General features: G+C 39.9%; 1 protein-coding gene across 2 annotated transcripts in view; it reads right to left on the bottom strand.

The window, feature by feature from the left end:
- LOC106883810 (presequence protease, mitochondrial-like) overlaps window positions 1–21,660 on the bottom strand; it is a 50,586-nt gene that overhangs the window by 18,821 nt on the left and 10,105 nt on the right. For both annotated transcript variants that reach the window (XM_089343477.1, XM_089343478.1), the window contains 11 exons: window positions 19,059–19,219; window positions 16,087–16,213; window positions 13,747–13,835; window positions 11,184–11,312; window positions 10,337–10,450; window positions 8,098–8,194; window positions 6,509–6,643; window positions 4,916–5,054; window positions 3,043–3,159; window positions 2,092–2,224; window positions 753–873 (listed from right to left, as the gene is read on the bottom strand). In XM_089343477.1, the coding sequence (XP_089199603.1) occupies window positions 753–873; window positions 2,092–2,224; window positions 3,043–3,159; window positions 4,916–5,054; window positions 6,509–6,643; window positions 8,098–8,194; window positions 10,337–10,450; window positions 11,184–11,312; window positions 13,747–13,835; window positions 16,087–16,213; window positions 19,059–19,219 (1,362 nt within the window). The remainder of the gene's footprint in view (window positions 1–752; window positions 874–2,091; window positions 2,225–3,042; window positions 3,160–4,915; window positions 5,055–6,508; window positions 6,644–8,097; window positions 8,195–10,336; window positions 10,451–11,183; window positions 11,313–13,746; window positions 13,836–16,086; window positions 16,214–19,058; window positions 19,220–21,660) is intronic.

Below are 21,660 nucleotides of genomic sequence, written 5' to 3'. Positions count from 1 at the left end.
AGCATCGGTTGTCAAGCGATGTTGGGGGGACAAACACAGACATACAAACACATACACACATACATATATATATACATATATACGACAGGCTTCTTTCAGTTTCCGTCTACCAAATCCACTCACAAGGCTTTGGTCGGCCCGAGGCTATAGTAGAAGACACTTGCCCAAGATGCCACGCAGTGGGACTGAACCCGGGACCATGTGGTTGGTAAGCAAGCTACTTACCACACATTCATATATATATATATGTATGTATGTATTTATGTATGCATGTGTGTGTGTGTGTGTGTGTGTGTGTCCCCACCACCATAGCTTGACAACCAGTGTTGGTTTGTTTACATCCCCATAACTTAGCAGTTCAGTAAAACGAGTGATAGAATAAGTCCCAGGTTTAATGTAAAAAAAAAACTACTGGGGTCAATTCATTTGACTAAAAATTCTTCAAGGTAAGTGCCCCAGCATGGTCGCAGTTTCATGACTGGAACAATTGAAAAGTAAACAAGATGATGGGCTTCTTACAGTTTTCACTTACCAAATCTTCTTGCAAGGCTTTGGTAGACCCTAAGCGCTATAGTAGAAAGCACTTGCCCAAGGTGTCACATTTTTACACCAAAGATGGGCCCAGCCTGAAATGCTGGATACGTCATTTGAGTTAGGGTCACAAGCCTAAGCAACACAATAAAAAATAGGGCAGAGGTGTAAGAGATGTGAAGGTAATATAAAGATTTGGGTTCACAAAGAAAGGGACTCACCTGTTCATAAGTATTTGATTCCGTATGATGGTTACTCATGAATATGGAACATCCAAGACCTCCAGTATAAAGATCAATCAATTGTGATAATTCCTTGTAATTCCAAATACCAGCACCCATTCTAAACAGAAGAGGTAGACCTTATGTTAAAAAGAAATACATCAGAATATAGGAGCAGGCATGACTGTGTGGTGAGAAGTTTGCTTCCCGACCGCATGGTTTTGGGTTCTGTCCCACTCTGTGGCACCTTGGGCAAGTGTCTTCTACTATTGTCTTGCACTGACCAAAGCCTTGTGAGCGAAGATGGTTAGCAGAAACTGAAAGAAGCCTGTCGAGTGTATATGTAAGTGTGTGTCTTTGTACTTGTGTTTGTCCATCTGCACCACCACCACCACCACCACCACTTGATAACCGGTGTTGGTGTTTTTACATCACAATAACTTAGTGGTTCAGCAAAAGAGACTGATAGAATAAGTACCAGGCCTTACAAAAAAAAAAAAACAAGTACTGGGGTTGATTCATTCAACTAAGATTCTTCAAGTCAGTGCCCCAGTATGGCCACAGTCTAATGATTGAAACAAGTGTGGCTGTGTGGCAAGAAACTCACTTCCCAATCACATGGTTCAGGGTTCAGTCTTACTGCATGGCACCATGGGCAAATGTCTTCTACTATAACTTCAGGCCAACCAAAGCCCTTCTGAGTGGATCTGGTAGCTGGAAACTAAAAGAAGCCCATCGTATACTCTATTTACTCTTTTACTTGTTTCAGTCATTTGACTGTGACCATGCTGGAGCACAATATAAATATATAAGTGTGTGCATGTATGTGTAACTGTGTATGTGTATGTAACTGTGTGTGTGTATGTAACTGTGTGTGTGTGTGTGACTGCATGTATGACTGCGTGTGTGTGCATGTATGACTGCGTGTATATGTGCATGTGTGTGTGACCATGTGCATGTGCTTGTGAGAGAGAGAGAGTGTGCGTCGCCATATTTTTGAAGTAACCCCTTTATGTCATGCTAACTTAACATTTTGACAAATAGGGAGTGATAAAATAAGTACAAGAGCATCCAGCCATAGAAACCATGCCAAAGCAGACACAGGAGAAGGACGTAGTCGTTGGGCCTCTTAGATCCTGTCAAACCGTCCAACCCATGCCAGCATGGAAGATGGATGTATGATAACAATGATGATGTTGAAAATAAACAGCATATTTGAAATGATTAATGGAGTTGTTATACAGTTGACTAACACACCCGAAGAAGGTGGTCTAGCATGGTCACCAGCATAAAAGGGAAACAGATAAAAAAACAAAAAAAAAACAAAAAGAAAACTCACTTTGTAAAGATATCGGTGAATAGAGGTAGATATGATTTGAGATCCTCGGGTAGATGTGAGGTATCGGCTAGGAGGTTCATGTAAGTGATCTCGTTAGTTGGTTGTGCACAGCAGTAAATAGGGACACCACTGGCTGTTTAAGGAAGAAATTAGCATTAAGTCAATTTAGGGACACAAATAAGAAACAATGAAACAAGATATGAGCGGGGGCTGAAAAATTCCTGGCTTTAAGGGTATCAAGAAAGGCCTGGTTGGAGGCCCAACTTTCTGAGTTCTTTTACAGGGGTTAGAAAAACTGATGGACCATTGCAATGAGTGAATGAATCTGAGAGGGGAATATGTTGAATAAAATCATAATTAACTGGTCCTCCTGTATTTTCTTTTACCCAAAGCCAGGAACTATTTAGCCCCCATTCATAAAATGAGAGACTTTGAAGGAGATTACAGTTCTGTACTTCTATGAAATTAATACATATCTCTTCTGAAAAAGTCTCAAACATTTTGGAATGCACCTTCCATATAAACCGAATCGAGAATATGGTTGTTGTTGGCACTCCGTCGCTTACGATGTCGAGGGTTCCAGTTGATCCAAACAATGGAACAGCCTGCTCGTGAAATTAACGTGCAAGTGGCTGAGCACTCCACAGACACGTGTACCCTTAACGTAGTTCTCGGGGATATTCAGCGTGACACAGTGTGACAAGGCTGACCCTTTGAATTACAGGCACAACAGAAACAGGAAGTAAGAGTGAGAGAAAGTTGTGGTGAAAGAGTACAGCAGGGTTCGCCACCATCCCCTGCCAGAGCCTCGTGGAGCTTTAGGTGTCTTTGCTCAATAAACACTCACAACGCCCGGTCTAGGAATCGAAATCACGATTCTATGACCGCAAGTCCGCTGCCCTAACCACTGGGCCATTGCGCCTCCCAAGAATATGGTACTGTGGTACTTACATGCATAGTGAATTGTTGTTGGTACCCTGACTATGTCACGCTCGATATCTGCAATGTGAATGGTTGGAAGACAAGAAAGGTCCTCTGTATGCATCTGTTTCTCCAGCAATTCTAAACCTAAGGAATTGGGACAAACAAAAAACAATAAAAAGCAAAAGTGATTTAATCCTTTAGTATTCAAACAGGTCAAATCTGGCTCAAATATTCTACCTGTTTTACATTAAAACTGGACTGAACTGGCCTCTCGTACCTACCCTACAATGTCATTCTACAAATAAGCAATCGAACCAATGAATCCTTGAAGCTCTGAGATAATCCAGGATTACTTGAAAACAATGAGAATAAATAAACAATAGATTTGACCAAATAATTTGAATGTTAAATGGTTAAAATGGCCATATCCGACCAAAATATTCTACAATTTTATGTTCAAAGTGGCAAGATTTGGCTTCTCACACCTAACCTACTATGTCATTCTAAAAATAAACAATCACATCATCAAAATCTCAAAGTTACAAGATAATTTCATGATTAATTCAAAACAATCACATTTGACAGACTAATCTGAGTGCTAAAGGGTTAAACTGGTCGTATCCAGCCCATATACTCTCCCTATTTTATGTTCAAACCAACTAGATCTGGCCTTTCACACCTACCTTACAATGTCATTCTAAAGATACACATTCACATCATTGTAATCTCAAAACAAGATAATTCAGGATTAACTCCGAGCAATGTGAATAAATAAGCAATATATTTGACAGAATAATATGAGTGCTAACGGGTTAAATGTTGGTTTCGAATCCTGGCACAAGGCCAGCCAGCAATTTCGGTGAAGGGGCTAAAGTTGACTACACCAACCCCAGTGCTCAGCTGGTATTCATTTTAGTGACCCTGAAAGGATGCAAGGCAAAGTTGACCTCGGTGGGATTTGAACTCAGAACGTAAAGACCGATGGAACTATACCAAGCATTTTACCTGGTGTGCTAATGATTCTCCTACCTGGCCTCCTCAAAAAGGTGATTTAAATATTCATGCATATTTATACATACATACAATTATATAAACACACATGTGTATATATATATATATATATATATATATTTATATATGTGAATAAAAATAAAAATTAAAAAATATAAAAAAGGATTTTGTATGATCGTGTATAGAGGAATATATTATTTAAAAGAGTTCCAACTCTGTTTTTTATGTTTTATTTATATTCTTCTAAAATTAATGTGGGATATAGAATATGGAATATATAATACAAAATAGTAAAATGAAATGAAGTATTGAATGTCTTATTGAATATATGAAATATTGAGTATTGAATATAGAGTATTAAATATATAAGGACTAGTATACTTTCCTGCCTTATGGCATTCATCAAGGTCTTGTCTGACATGTATATATATATATATATATATATATATATATACACACAGAGATACACATTTAAATACAATCATACACATATTGCCACACCACTTTGTCGGTTATGATGAAAAGGGTTCCAGTTGATCCAATCAACGGAACAGCCAGCTCATGAAATTAACGTGCAAGTGGCTGAGCACTCCACAGACACATGTACCCTTAACATCCCACATGAAAGAGATAGAGAAGGATATAAACATAGAGTGGAGGTTGAGATGTATATGAGAGGGACAAGGCGTGAATGTAGGGAATGGTAAATGAAGAAACAGGGTGGGGAGGGGATCAATGGTAAATATGGGTGAGTGGTAGGGGTGAAGATAAGCGTGATAGAAGGATGTTGAATGGGAATGATTCAAAAGAGAAGACAACACATTGGGCGTTCAAACAAAAAAACAAACTGAAAGAACCCCTTATTTAAAGGATCCTGTATGACACCTACCCCTTTTATGTAGCTGCATCTTCTCTTCCTCACTCAATGTCGAGCTGATCTCAGAGAGACGTGTGTTCTCCTCTTCCTGAAGTTTCTTGTCGTAATCCTCATCGGGTCGCATCACCAAAGTAAGCTTGTGTGGATTGTCCTAACGGAACATGGATAGAAACGGTAAATCATCAGTATTATCAGCATTATCATTTAACATCTACCGTAAATCCTCGAGTATAATCCGCCCTTGAGTATAAAAAAAGGTCAGATGTTATTTTAGTGCCAATCCACTAAATTCCTCCTTCTCATACATTCTGCTGTTAGTTGTGCTTCCGCTACGGAGAGATGACTGGTGCTTATGAAATAAGCAAATTACAAAACTTGACACAAACACATATGACAGGCTTCTTTCAGTTTCCATCTACTAGATCTACTCACGAGGTTTTGGATGATCTGGGGGCTTTACTAAAAAAAACTTGCCCAAAGTTCCACACAGTGGGACTGAACTCAGAATCATGTGGTTGAGATGCAAACTTGTTAATTCTGCAACTATTCTTGTGCCAATGTTTTAAGCATATAGTTTGTAGCACGATATAACAGTGAAAAAAAAACATTACACAATGTAATCAAATTTTTGTTCTTATTTTTTGCCTTTGGTTAGTTCCGGGTTCAGTCCCACTGCGTGGCACCTTGGGCAAGTGTTATCTATAGCCTCGGGCTGACCAAAGCCTTGTGAGTGGATTTGGAAGACAGAAACTGAAAAGAAGTCCGTCGTATATATGTATATATACATGTGTGTGTATATGTTTGTGTGTCTGTGTTTGTCCCCCACAACATCGCTTGACAACCGATGGTAGTGTGTTTACGTCTCCGTAACATAGCGGTTCGGGAAAAGAAACTGATAGAATAAGTCCTGGGGTCGATTTGCTCGACTAAAGGTGGTGCTCCAGCATGGCCACAGTCAAATGACTGAAACAAGAGAAAGAGAAAGTGTTATTTCATATTTGTTTCTCTCTAGAAATCAAAGGAAACGACTACTATTCCCTTCAAACTTTGCTTTTCTCACCTGGACATCAATGTTTTAAAGCTGACCAATTTCCCATTACATTTCAGACAGATTCAGCGCTGAGTTGCTGAAGCAGAAATATCATTATAGCAAATATTCTGCTCAATACCTCAGATTAGCTTGTCAGTTGCTTGACTGTAATTATGTCCTTTAGTAGATGATAATGACACCCTAAGTTACCAAATCAGTAACACCCTAAGTTACCAAATCAGTAACACCCTAAGTTACCAAATCAGTAACACCCTAAGTTACCAAATCAGTAACACCCTAAGTTACCAAATCAGTAACACCCTAAGTTACCAAATCAGTAACACCCTAAGTTACCAAATCAGTAACACCCTAAGTTACCAAATCAGTAACACCCTAAGTTACCAAATCAGTAACACCCTAAGTTACCAAATCAGTAACACCCTAAGTTACCAAATCAGTAACACCCTAAGTTACCAAATCAGTAACACCCTAAGTTACCAAATCAGTAACACCCTAAGTTACCAAATCAGTAACACCCTAAGTTACCAAATCAAAACCCTCTAAAAGGGACTTACCTTGAAATACTGTTTCACTTTGTCCTGCAAATATTTGGGGTTAGCTTTCAGTTCTTTAGTGAATTCCTGCAGTCTGTTATTGATGCTGATGCCATCGACAGGGTTACCATCATGATTCCACAGAGAAGAAACACCCTAACAAAAACAAAAGACAAACATGAAAATACATAAGGAAGTGACGAGGTACATTCTGGAAGTTTTGAGACGTTTATAAGAGAGACAGTTATAACTGTCATAGATTATTCTAATCTTAGTATATCATTACTATTTATCTTAATAAACTGATTTGCCAATTGCAGTGAATTTGCCTTTCAAAGTTAAACAATATCACAAACATATTTTAACTAATCTAAACTTTATTTATTCTTTTTGGAGAGACAGTTATAACTTCCCAAGAATATTATAATTTTAGTATACAGCAATCCCTTGTCACATTGCAGTTTATTATTTAAGCTTATGTCGACTCCTCTGTGGTGTTATTTTGTATTTATAATAAAATGAATATATATAAATTATACAAAATAATTTTAAAAAAATATACAGTACATGCGCAGGAGTGGCTGTGCGGCAAGTAGCTTGCTTACCAGCCACATGGTTCTGGGTTCAGTCCCACTGTATGGCACCTTGGGCAAGTGTCTTCTACTATAGCCTCAGGCCGACCAAAGCCTTGTGAGTGGATTTGGTAGACAGAAACTGAAAGAAGCCCGTCATATATATGTGTGTATATATATATATATATATATATATATATATATATATATATATGCATATGTGTGTGTATATGTTTGTGTGTCTGTGTTTGTCCCCCAACATCGCTTGACAACCGATGCTGGTGTGTTTCGTCCCCATAACTTGACGGTTTGGCAAAAGAGATTGATAGAATAAGTACTAGGCTTACAAAGAATAAGTCCTGGGGTTGATTTGCTCGACTAAAAGTGGTGCTCCAGCATGGCCGCAGTCAAATGACTGAAACAAGTAAAAGAGAGTACAGTACTGTTTCTACTTCACAGATTTTCCACCTACCGCGGGGTGTTTTGGAACGTAAATCCGCATCTCATAAGCTGACCTGCCACCTTGTGTAATTCCAGATTGAAGGGGATGGCTGTAACAACTCTTTGAACAGACCTCACTAAACACTGCCTGTCACAGCTGAATAGTTTGAAGAATGCAGTGAAGACATGAAGACAATTTGGAAGCTGGCTATGCAATAAAGTTTTGTATTCAGCTGGGCAAAAACGCTACAGAAAATTAGGAAATGCTCTAGACTGCTCATGGATTAATCGGTGGAATTCTGCTTTAAGCACACCATATAATTCCTCATAACTTTTGCATTTTTTGGAATTTTCAGAAAAGTTTTGCAAATTTGTATCCACACAACTATTCTTTTATTCTTTTACTTGTTTCGGTCAAACTGTAAAGAAGCAGACTAAAAGAAAAACTAGAATTTATATAACAAGCAACACAAAACAAGAGAAGAAGGGAAAAACACATTGTTTGGTTTAAACCTCCTTATAACATGAGTGTGGCATCTAAACTAAACGAATAGCACAATAGCGAAAGTAAGTCGTGTCATCAGTTGAGTCACTCACCATGATAAGAGAGAATCCAAAGTTGCTTGACTGGTGTTTTACGCCCAATTCAATGCGGTGTAAAATGGCATCAACCTGCTCCTGGTCAAAACCATTTCTATAAGAAAGCAAAATAACATAATATATAACAACCTCTGTGTCATACTTAATGAATGAATGAATATGAATGTAAACAGATAGACATACAGACAGATAGGTACATAGGTAATATGAACAGATAAGCACACATACACACACAGACATACACAAATGAAGACTGTAACACATGACCATATACACACACACTTCCCTTCACACGAGGACACATATGGAGACACACGTCCATACATACAAACACAGTACATAGTCGCAAAAGACCCATACAAACACAGACACAGATGCACTCAGACATGCACACACAAAGAGACAGAGGTACACACACACACACACACACATAGCACACAAGCACATGAATATGCAGAACACATACATACAAACGTACACACATACATATATACATATGCACATACACACACACACATATACATACATGCATACACACACATACATGCATACATACATACATACATACATACAAACGTGTATGCACACACACACACACTGCCCCACACAAACAAAAAGAACGCAGATTGGATAACGGACAGAGTCAACGACTATTGAAAAGGTTGCAAGACACAATGAAAATTTTAGAAAAATAAATAAGTAAATGAGTGGAAATCAGACCAGTGAGTGTGTTAAATTAATAAGGCACTAAAAGAGAATGACTCTCTCCAGACACAACAAAATATACTTAAAGCAGATATATTTTATATACTAGAAAGCCTGTTAAACAGTAGTTTTAGTCTTGAGAAAGTATCTCTTATAGACATAGTGTGTTACACTATACGTTTATAAGAGATGCTTTCTTGAAACAAATACTGCAGCTTAACAGGCTTTCAATAAAATATCTGCTTTAAGAATGATATACAGGTTGCTATTTTGAACTAATATCGTTTCTGTCACTCGTAACGAATATAATAATAACAATGTTTTATTAACCCTGCACACATAAGCGAAATAGAGTTATTGTAGTCGCTTGACTTCATCTGTTTGACAGTGTGTTTGCAAAATTACCGGAAAATAGCTAAACAGATTTTCACCAAATTCGGCAGAAATATTCATTGAGTGAGTAGCTTGAACTCATTAAATTTTGGTTTGATTATCTTCCAAACTGGTGGACGGATGAATCAAAGTGTTTTTTGTCTTTTCCGTGTTACATATGCATAAACAATAAGCAGGAGAAATAACTCTAGATGTCATTTTGTTGAAATATGAATTCGTACTCTTTTACTCTCTTTTACTTGTTTCAGTCATTTGACTGTGGCCATGCTGGAGCACCGCCTTAAGTCGAGCAAATCAACCCCAGGACTTATTCTTTGGAAGCCTAGTACTTATTCTATCGGTTTTCTTTTGCCGAACCGCTAAGTTACAGGGACGTGAACACACCAGCATCGGTTGTCAAGCGATGTTGGGGAGACAAACATACATATATATACATATATACGACAGGCTTCTTTCAGTTTCCGTCTACCAAATCCACTCACAAGGCTTTGGTCGGCCTGAGGCTATAGTAGAAGACACTTGCCCAAGGTGCCACACAGTGGGACTGAACCCGGAACCATGTGGTTGGTAAGCAAGCTACTTACCACACAGCCACTCCTACATCTGAGAATAAATTTATTAAATTAAATTATATTTCATCCTTGTGTGCGCGCAGAGTATGCATCATTCCTCCGATGCCTTTTTTATCATTTCATTGGTTGGCTTTTATGTCTGTTTCTCCATGCTAGCTTCAGTTGAATAAATGTTTTATTGAGACGTTTTAAAGATGGATGCCTTTCCTGCTACTAACGCTTATCTGTTTTTCAAGGTATATTTTATTTTGCATATCTTTGAAGGTACAAAGCGAGTGGACCAATTATTAACAGGAAAAACGTTACCACTTGTAGCTCAATGATTTTCAGACAATATGTAAACACACACTATATATCTATCCAACCGTCTATCTATCCATCTATCTATAGACAGGTGGGGTGCTGAAAAGTTTCTGGCTTTGGGTAAAACAAAATACAGGAGGATCAATTAATCATGATTTTATTCAACATGGTGATGGTGTTAGTGATAACAATGATGATGGTGATGATCATGATGATCATGATGATCGGGATGGCTAAGAAAATCAGACAGGTGTGAAACTCACTCGATCACTTTATCCAGAGTCTCTTCGATGATATTTGTGACGCGTTCAATGTCAATTTCACTGATTCCTTGAAGACCAACAGAGAATGAACTGTCCAATGTGTTACCCTGGTACCTGTAAAGAGGCAGAAAGATGAGAGAGAGGACATACAGGTATTTTATCATCAATATATATATATATATATATATATATATATCTTGTAATATATTTATCTGCATTTTAATGTGTGTGTAAATACATACATACATACGTACATACATACGTACATACATACATACATACACACATACATACATACATACATATATACATACATATAATCAAGTAAAGGTAATAAACCTCATTAAGGGATCATAGACCCAATGAAAATACTGGTTACTTACCAATCTAGAGAAAGTTCAACAATGAGGTAACCATATAAAACGTGGTTCCTATATTTATATATTTAAAGAATAAGGAGAAAATGGAGAGGTAATTAATAAAATTATTTGTCATATTTTATAATTAATAAATAATTTTATTAATTACCTCTCCATTTTCTCCTTATTCTTTATTTATATATATATATATATAATAATAATAAATGCACCCTTTTAAAGCCTGGCCCGGTTTCCCGGTTTCAACGGCATATGTGTTCCCCAGCTGGATGGGACGCCAGTCCATCGCAGCGTTACTCCTTTTTGCCAGCTGAGTGGACTGGAGCAACGTGAAATGAAGTGTTTTGTAATCACTTGTCACCACCTCCATGAAACTAAACATCCAAAGATACGGATATATGCTATATACACACACACATATAACCCTATACAAACACATCTCAATAAAACAAAACAGAATAGATACTTACCCAGTGCCGGGAGAATAGTCAGAACCTAAATTGGCTTCGATTAATGATTGATAGAAGGGAGAAGATTCACTCTCTGTGAGTAAGGCACCAATAATAGACAGTGTGGTTGATTCTTTCAGATCGGTAATACTACAATGAGAGTACCAAGAGGTTAACCAATAATGTCAGAGACTCAGTTCTATGACAAAGAAATTCTAAACACATTCTAAACACCAATAAAGAATATTTCAATCCTTTTAGTAAACAAGTTACTCAGTCACCTGTGATGCTTCTTTATTAAAAAGCACCCATGCCGGTACTGCATAAATGCGTCCATACCGGTGCAGCATAAGCACACCCAAGCCAGTGCGGTATCGCATAAAAGCATCTCTGCTGGTACTGTGTAAACACATCCATGTCAGGGCTGCATTGTGTAAATGCACACATGCTAGTGCTGCGTAAATGCACCCATGTCGGTGCTGCATTAACACACCCATGCTGGTGGCATATACAAAGCACCCAGCACACTCTGTTAAGTGATTGGCATGAAGAAGGGCATCCAGCTGTAGAAACCATTCCACAACAGACAGCTGGGGGTCTGGAGAGCTCCCTAATAGCCAGCTCCATAGCAAACCATCCAGCCCATGCCAGCATGGAAAGCAGATGTTAAATGATGATGGTGATGATTCACATTGTCCTGAATTAATTATGGGTTATATTGTAGCTTCAAGATTTCAATGATATCATCATCATCACCATCATGTAATGTCTGCTTTCCATGCTGGCATGGGTTGGACAGTTTGACAGGAACTGACAAGGCAGAAGACTGCACCATGCTTTGCTATCTGTTTTGGCAAGGATGCCCTTCCTAACACCAGCCACCCCACACAGTGGAGTACTTTTCACATGGCACAAGCAAAGGTGAGGTCAATTTTGACATTGTTTTTAAAGAGCTAGATGCCCTTCCAAATGCCAACCACTTTACAGTGTGGTTGCTTTTTATGTGACACCACCACCAGCATCCCTAATCTTGCAGGCTCATAAGCGCTGGTGCCACGTAGAAAGCACCCATGCTGATACTGTGTAAAAGCACCCAGTACACTCCGTAAAGTGGTTGGCGTTAGGAAGGGCACCCAGCCATAGAAACCATGTCAAAACAGACAACTGGAACCTGAACAACCCTTCTGCTAGTCAGCTCCTGTCAAATTGTCCATCCTATACCAGCATGGAAAACGGACATTAAATGATGATGATGATGATGATATATATATAAATATCATCATTGTCATTTAACATCCATTGTCTATGCTGGCATGGGTTGGAACGGCTTGGCCAAGGCTGGTAAGCTGAGGTGCTACACCAGACTCTAGTCTGACTTGGCATGGTTTGTATGGCTGGATGCCCTTCATAGCACCAACCACTCTGAGAATACAGGGTGTCCCAAAAAGATGTACTCACTCTTTGACAGACGATTACTAATGTTTTGTTTTCTGTGATGTACGGGTTAACCTCGATGCAACAAATCCAAACAAATGGATTGGAAGGAGAGGTAGCGTTGAATTCCCTGCACGGTCCCCAGACCTCACGCCAATGGATTTTTTTTTTTTTTATGGGGACATCTCAAAGATAAGGTTTACGCTGCAAAACCAGTGACAATTGATGATTTCAAAAAAGAAATTCGAATACAATGTCTTGCAATTCCAAATGAAATGTTTGGCAATGTTGTCAAATCCATTGTTGGACATTATCAGCTTCGTTTGGAAAATGAAGGAAGGCAGTTTGAACATTTGCGAACACGCAGGAATGAGAGAGAATATTAAATAATTCTAAATGACAATAAATAATCGTTTCTACAACAATTTATTTTCCTGAATTTAATTTAACTTCCTAGGATTGTGTGTATATCAATAAACATCTACTTGAACACAAAATGCATGAGTACTGGGAAGTCAAAGAGTGGGTACATCTTTTTGGGACACCCTGTATAATGGGTGCTTTCACGTGCCACTGGCACAGGTGCCAGTTTGCATGACACCAGTATCTGCCACAACTACGATTTCACTTGGCTTGATGGGTCTTCATCTCAAGCACATCATTTGTCATTACCTCCGGGAGGCCCAGCATCCAGAAGGTGCTTGTTACGTGCCACTGACACGGTTGCTAGTTACGCAACATCAGCATCAGCCACATTGCCTCCATGAGGCCCAATGCTTGAAAGATGCACTTTATGTGCCACCGGCATGGGTGCCAGTTACATGGCACTGACAGCGACTGCAGTTATGATTTCACTTAGCTTGACAGGTTTTCTCAAGCACAGCTTATCATCAAAGATCTCAGTGATTTGTCATTGCCTCCGTGAGATACACACACACACTGACACACACACATAGACTTCTCTCAGTTTCCATCTACCAAATCGACTCGCAAGGCTTTGGTTGGCCCAGGTCTGTAATAGTAAACACTTATTCAAGGTGCCATACAGTGGGATTGAACCCAAAACTATGTGGTTGAAAAGCAAACTTCTTAATCACATGGAGGGACGATATATTAATAAAACAAGGGAAAAAATCAGAAAGACACTTACTTTGAGAGGAGATAACTAACAGAGGCTGTGGTTTGTTTCTGTGGATCTGGAGACATTGGATCGATGCGGCAGGTAATGGCATGATGTTGCTGGAATATGAGAGAGCGAGAGAGTGAGAAAGAGAGGTAGAGTGAGAGTGAGAGGAAAGAGAGAGGGGGGAGAGAGATGGCTTGGATGTCCGTTGGTTACGATGATGAGTGTTCCAGTGGCTCTGATCAACAGAACAGCCAGCACATGAGATTAATGTGCAAGTGGCTGAGCACTCCACAGACATGCACACCTTTAATGTAGATCAGAGGGAGATTCAGAGTGAAGCAAGAGAGAGGGTGAGAGTGAGAGGGAGAGAGGGAGAGTGAGAGAGTAAGAGTGAGTGTGAAAGAGTAAGAGTGAGAGAGAGGGTGAGAGTGAGAGAGATGGTGAGAGTGAGAGAGAGGGTAAGAGTGAGAGAGAAATGGTGAGAGTGAGAGGGGGTGAGTGTGAGAGGGGGTGACAGTGAGAGAGAGGGTGAGAATGAGAGAGGATGAGTGAGAAAGAATGAGAAAGAGAGAGAGAGTGTGAGAGGTGGGGAGACAAATATGTCCCGGCTCTCTGTCAGTTACAACAACGAGGGTTCCAGTTGATTTGATCAAAGGAACAGCCTGCTCATGAAATTAACATGCAAATGGTTGAGTACTCCACAGTCATGCATAGCCATAACGTAGTTCTCAGGGAGATTCAGTGTGAAACAGAATGTAACAAGGCTGGCCTTTAAAATACAGGTACGTCTCATTTCTGGCAGCTGAGTGGACTGGAGCAATGCGAAATAAAAAATCTTGCCCAAGGGCACAAAACATCTTCAGGAATTGTACTCATAACTTTACAATCATCATCATCATCATCATTTAATATCTGCTTTCCATGCTAGCATGGGTTGGACGGTTTGACTGGGGACTGGTGAGCCAGATGGCTGCACCAGGCTCCAATCTGATCTGGCAGAATTTCTACAGCTGGATGCCCTTCCTAATGCCAACCACTCCAAGAGTGTAGTAGATGCTTTTACGTGCCACCGGCACGAAGGCCAGTCAGGCGGTACTGGCAACAGCCACGCTTAAATGGTGTTTTTTACGTGCCACCTGCACAGGAGCCAGTCCAGCGGCACTGGCAACAACCTCGCTCAAATGTTGTTTTTCACATGCCACTGGCACAAGTGCCAGTGAGGCGACGCTGGTAACGATCACACTCGAATGGTGCTTTTTACGTGCCACTGGTACAAGAGCCAGTCAGCAGCCCTGGCAACGATCACGCTCGGATGGTGCTCTTAATATTCCACTAGCACGGATGCCAGTCAGGGGGTGCTGTCATCGGCCATGTCAGCGAATTTGTAGGCCCTATGCTTTCACAGAGATATGAAATAGGTGAGAAAGGGCAACATTAGGTGAAAGCGAAGGAGCAGGCTACTGAGAAGGAGACAAGTAATGTATGTTAGTGAATGTTAAGGTATGTGTGTGTGTGGTGTGTGTGTGTGTGTGTGTGTGGTGTGTGTGTGTGTGTGTGGTGTGTGTGTGTGTGTGTGTGTGTGTGTGTGTGGTGTGTGTGTGTGTGTGTGAATGTGGATGTGTGTGTGTGGGGGGGGGGGTGCATGATGAGAGAAAGGCAGCAAGCTGCCAGAAACGTTAGCACGCCAGGCGAAATGCTTCGCAGTATTCCGTCTGTCTCTACGTTCTGAGTTCAAATTCCGCCAAGGTCGACTTTGCATTTCATCCTTTCGGGATCAATAAATTAAATACCGAGTACTGAGGTTGATCTAATCAATTGGCCCCCTCCCCAAAAATTTCGGGCGTTGTGCCTGGAGTAGAAAAATATGATTGATGAGAGAGAGAGAAGATGTAGATGTTGACTAGGATCACAGATGTATCAATGTTGTTGGTGTTGGTGTTGGTGTCATTGCACTGAACAGATAGTCGGTAGATATAGTGTGTGTGTGTGTGTGTAATTCATAACCAGGGATAATATATAAACATTACATTTTCTTCCATAACTGCCAACCCTGAAGAGCACAGGGTTACATAATCTGGCTATTATATAACATTCCCTTGAACCCCCAGTGCGAAACTGAGTGGTATGATCAGCCATAATGAATAAAACTGTAAACTTCAATTAACATATATACATTATGCCTATATATAGTGCCTTATATAAACACATTACATATACACAGACTTTATATATGTATATATATTACAAATACAAAGCTATATACATAAATATTACATATATATATATATATATATATATATATATATATATATATATATATATATACACACACAGACAATAATCTATAAAGCAACTGCTACTCACAGGTTCCGTCCACCTCGTCTCCGAAGGAACAGCAGTGTTGGGGTCAATGGCAGAGAAATGCTTCAAATAATTGTTGTTGATGTAGTCAAGGTGGTCTTCAAGAGGAAAATTGCCGTATGTAACAAACCTACAAGAATATACATATATATATATCATCATCATCATCATCATCATCATCGTCGTCGTCGTCATCATTACCATCATCATTATCGTGTAACATCCCTTTTCCATGCTGGCATGGGTTGGACAGTTTGACAGGAGCTGGCCAAACTCTAACTGTTTGTTGTGGTGTCGTTTCTACAGTTGGATGCCGTTCCTAATGGCAACCACTTAACAGAACCGCTAAGTTACAGGGACATAAACACACCAACACTGGTTGTCAAGCAGTGGTGGTAGACAAACACAGGTGGTAGACACACACACACACACATACATACAGAGCTATATAATATATACAATATATATGTAGATACAAGGTCTGATCAATAAGTATCCGGACTGTTGCCATAGTAATGAAGTTAAAGCATGCAGAGTGAAGCCGCTTGGCACAAATTGACCATGATCTCTGCTGTGCATATGCACAAAGTTTTAACATTCTAGCTCACTTCTGCTGTTTGCAGCAGTGCTTGGAAGGAAGGTGTGTAGCGTGTGATCATTGCATTGACCATGACAAAGACGGATATAATGGCGATACCTGCTCAGAGGCCAACACAAAGTTGCAGAAAGTGTATGGAGAGGAGTGTATGAGTGGTTCAGATGTTTCCAAGATGGCCAAAAAAATGTCGATATTGACGAATGTTCTGGGAGATGATCAACCAGCAGAACTGAGAAAAACAGCGTAGATGTGCGTGCAGCTGTGAGGGGGAAATCATTGAATCACCATCCGTAAGTTATCAGAGGATGTGCAGATTAGTTACGGTTCAGTTCAGTCCATCATCACTGAAGATTTGGGTATGAGACATGTGTCTGCCAAGTTTGTACCAAAACTGCTTTCAGGACACTTGGGTTTCAGTTGCACAAGATCCCTTTGACTGTGTCTAGAACGATGGAAACTTTTTGAAAACTTTGCGTAGGTCTCTGAGCAGGTATTGTCAAGCTTTGGCCAAATTTGATGCAGATTCTCTGCTCACCTTTCTCTGTCATAGTCAATGCGACGATCACACACTACACACCTTCCTTCCAAGCACTGCTATAAACAGCGGATGTGAGCTAGAATGTTAAAACTTGGTGTGCTCACACAGCAGATTCCAAGGTCAATCAGTGTGAAGCAGTTTCAATCTTTGTGCCTTGGTTTTGTTACTATAGTGACAGTCCAAATACTTATTGATCAGACCACATATATATATATATATATAAGCATATATATACATATATATATATATATATGAGACAAGGTGTGTCCCTTTCTTGTATCATCTAACTGTCTTGATGTTTTGCGTTCTTGTCCCATTCTGTATTATTTATATATATATATATATATATATATATTTAGTTTTTGTTTGTGGCAGATGTTCAGGTGCAATAAAGACTGTAAACAAACAGGAAACAACTTCTATCTCATTCCAGGGTGAAAAACTAGAGGTAGTCGATAGCTTCCGCTATCTGGGCGACCAAGTTAGTAGTGGGGGTGGGTGCGCTGAAAGTGTAGCTGCTAGAATAAGAATAGCCTGGGCAAAGTTTAGAGAGCTCTTACCCCTGCTGGCGACAAAGGGACTCTCACTCAGAGTAAAAGGCAGACTGTATGACGCATGCGTACGAACAGCCATGCTACATGGCAGTGAAACATGGGCTGTAACTGCTGAGGACATACGTAAGCTCGCAAGGAATGAAGCCAGTATGCTCCGTTGGATGTGTAATGTCAATGTGAATACCCGTCAGAGTGTAAGTATCTTGAGAGAAAAGCTGAACATTAGAAGCATCAGTTGTGGTGTGCAAGAGAGACGATTGCGCTGGTATGGACATGTGGTGAGAATGGATGAGGATAGCTGCGTGAAAAAGTGCCACACCCTAACAGTTGAGGGAACTCGTGGAAGAGGTAGGCCCAGGACGACCTGGGCTGAGGTGGTGAGGCAAGACCTTCGTACATTGGGCCTCACCGAGGCGATGACTACTGACCGAGACCTTTGGAAATGTGCTGTGCGTGAGAAGACCCGGCAAGCCAAGTAAGATCGTTGCCAGTGCCCCTGGACTGGTTCTTGTGCGGGTGGCACATGAGATGCACCATTTTGAGCGTGGCCGTTGCCAGTACTGCCTGACTGGCTCCCGTAGGATTTTCGAGCGAGATCGTTGCCAGTGCCCCTGGACTGGCTTGTGCGGGTGGCACATAAAAGACACCATTTCGAGCGTGGCCGTTTTCGTGCGGGTGACACGTAAAAGCACCCACTACACTCTCTGAGTGGTTGGCGTTAGGAAGGGCATCCAGCTGTAGAAACTCTGCCAAATTAGACTGGAGCCTGGTGTTGCCATCCGGTTTCACCAGTCCTCAGTCAAATCGTCCAACCCATGCTAGCATGGAAAGCGGACGTTAAACGATGATGATGATGATGATGATGATATATATATATATATATATATATATGTATATACTAAAATAAGCACATAAATGTGAAACAAGGTGGGGAAAAATAGTACTCGAATACTGGAGGTAGAGTAATATGCTTTATTATTATTATTAAGGCTACAAAAACATCACAAAAATCTGCTACTCAGAGTTTCACATTCCTGTTTGTCGGACGGTTTAGATTGAGAAGGTCCAAGGTCTCATGCGGTGGGACTGAACCCAGAACCATGTGGGTGCTTTTATGCAGCACCAGCATCCAACCGGAAAAAAATATATAAGAAAAACTAGACAAGATGGTCATGCTTGGAAAGTTTCTGATGATAGATCTTCTCCATCTCTGGGTTGACCTAGGGCTAAATAACAATAGTAAACAAGAACAACAAAAAAAACAACATAGTGAATAATGACTTACTTTGAGTTGCTAGGGTGGTAATGACTTTGATGGAAGTTAACGAGATCCTTCCAGGTGAGATCAGGTATGAAAGCAGGATCACCACCACTAACGACACCATAGGTGTGACTAGGGTAGAGTTTGTTCTCCAGGGCTTGTCTGTAGATGTTTTGATTGCTGGACTGTAATTAAGGAGAGAAAGAGAGAGAGAGAGACGTGAAGGACAGTGAGAGAGAAAGGGTGAAAGAGAAAGGCGGAAAATGTGTAGTAGCAGGAAGAGAGAGAAATAGTGAGGAACCATATGATGTGTGTGAGAGAGAGAGAGGGAGAGAGAAGACTTGTCAGCAAGGAAAGATCAGTGATAGAGAGAGTGAGAGATGGATGGATGGATACAGACATACATTCATACATAGAGAGAGAGAGGGAGGTGAACGAACAGTCAAGCAAGGATCAATGATTTAATGCCTGAAGTAACAAAAAGCTAAACAGAAATAAGTACCAGAAAGGCAGCGAGATGGCAGAAATGTTAGCAGACCGGGCGGAATGCTTAGCGGTATTTCGTCTACCCCTATGTTCTGAGTTCAAATTCCGCCGAGGTTGACTTTGCCTTTCATCCTTACAGGGTCGATAAATTAAGTACCAGTAACGCACTGGAGTCGATGTAATCGACTTAATCCCGTTGTCTGTCCTTGTTTGTCCCCTCTATGTTTAGCCCCTTGTGGGCAGCAAAGAAATAAGAAAAACCTGACCTCACCCTTATGGCGTAACACCAACGAGGTCATTACATGTTTAAAACCAATAGCGGAAGGGGTAGACCTAGGTCTGCCCTGTTTGATATAGTGAGTTTATACCCATCTATATCGAGGGAACTCTTTTTCAAGGCACTGAACTTTGCTAGGGCCTACACCGAAGTCAGTGTCGAGGACATACGCATTATCATGCACGGCAGAAAACCCTACTCTTCAGTAAAGTGTCGGCCTTACTGAAGAGTAGGGTTTTCTTAATCCGTTTGTCTGTCCTTGTTTGTCCCCTCTGTGTGTAGCCCCTTGTGGGAAATAAAGAAATGAGAAATAAGTACCAGGAGCAGAGGAAAAAACCGAAACATCTTCTTAGCTGCACAGCCATGTTAGAGTCTTAGAAAAGTGTGGAATCTTCTCAAAACTTTGGAAAATTGTGGCTGTTCCTTGCAGAAATAATAAAAGTCAATATGACTGAAAATTCCCTGGACACTTATTGACCAGTAATCACATGACTGCAAAGGAAATTTCTATATTGTCCAGTTATAGCCGAACAATGAACTTTATAACGTTAGAATGAAGGAAAGACTTCAATAACAGCAATAACCACTTCTGCTATAAGTGGAGGAGCTGAAATTTTTTTCTCAAGGGGTTGGGAGGAGTTGACTACATGAACCCTTGTGTGCAACTGGTACTTATTTCATTGACCCCAATAGGACGAAAGGCAAAATCAATGACCTCGGTCAAATTTGAACTCAGAGCCTATACATGAACAAAATGCCACCAAGCATTTTGTCCCATGTGCTAATGATCCTCTTCGCTCGCCACCATCATAGTGATGATAATAATAATAATAATAATAATAATAACAACAACAACAACAAGAGCATCCAGAGAGCGCGAACCTCTGCCAAGGCAACACCAACGTCCCCTCAATGATTAGCCAGAGATGATTTTTGAAATGAGAATATCTGAAATAAACTTGACTGCTCTCACAAACAAGAATACTAGAAAGGAACCTGACTGCTCTCAAAAATTAAGTAATAAAATAATCTAGAATCCTTGTCTGGTACTGGTTCAATCCCAAAATCTAATCAGTTTGTGCCAGTCACGAGGCCAAACATCCCTGAAAGTTTCATCTGAATCCATCCAGCGGTTCTTGAGATATCTTGTCAATGGACAAATAAACAAACAAACATGATTAAAAACAGTACCTCCACCTTAGTGAAAGCGGAGGTAATAATTGTTTCTACTAAAGGCACAAAGCCTAATTTTTGGGAGAGGAGACTAGTCAATTACATCAACCCCACTGTTTCATTGGTACTTAATTTATCGACCCCAAAATGATGGAAAGTAAAATCGACCTGGGCAGATTTTGAACCCAAAACATGAAGACAGAAGAAATACAGCTAAGCATTTCTCCCGGCGTGCAAGCGATTCTGCCAGCTCACTGCGTAATAATAATAATAATAATAATAATGATAATAATGGTTTCAAATTTTGTCACAAGGGTAGCAATTATGAGGGAAAGGATGAGTCGATTACATCAACCCCAGTGGGAAAAGTCGACCTCAGCCAAAGTTTGAACCCAGAATATAAAGACAGATGAAATGCCGCTGAGCATTTTGCCCAGTGGGCTAATAATCCTGCCAGTGCACTGCCTTCTTAATAATAATAATAATAATAATAATAATAATAATAATAATAATAATAATAATAATAATAATAATAATAATAATAATAATAATAATAATAATAATAATAATAATGATGATAATAATAATAATAATAATAATTAATAACAATAATAATGATAATAATAATAATAATTAATAACAATAATAATGATAATGATAATAATAATAATAATAATAACCTTTTCCTCT

The sequence above is a fragment of the Octopus bimaculoides genome, chromosome 27, assembly GCF_046866305.1.
Source record: "Octopus bimaculoides isolate indiv1 chromosome 27, ASM4686630v1, whole genome shotgun sequence".
NCBI lineage: Eukaryota > Metazoa > Mollusca > Cephalopoda > Octopoda > Octopodidae > Octopus > Octopus bimaculoides.
This window is presented reverse-complemented; position numbering and strand designations above follow the sequence as displayed.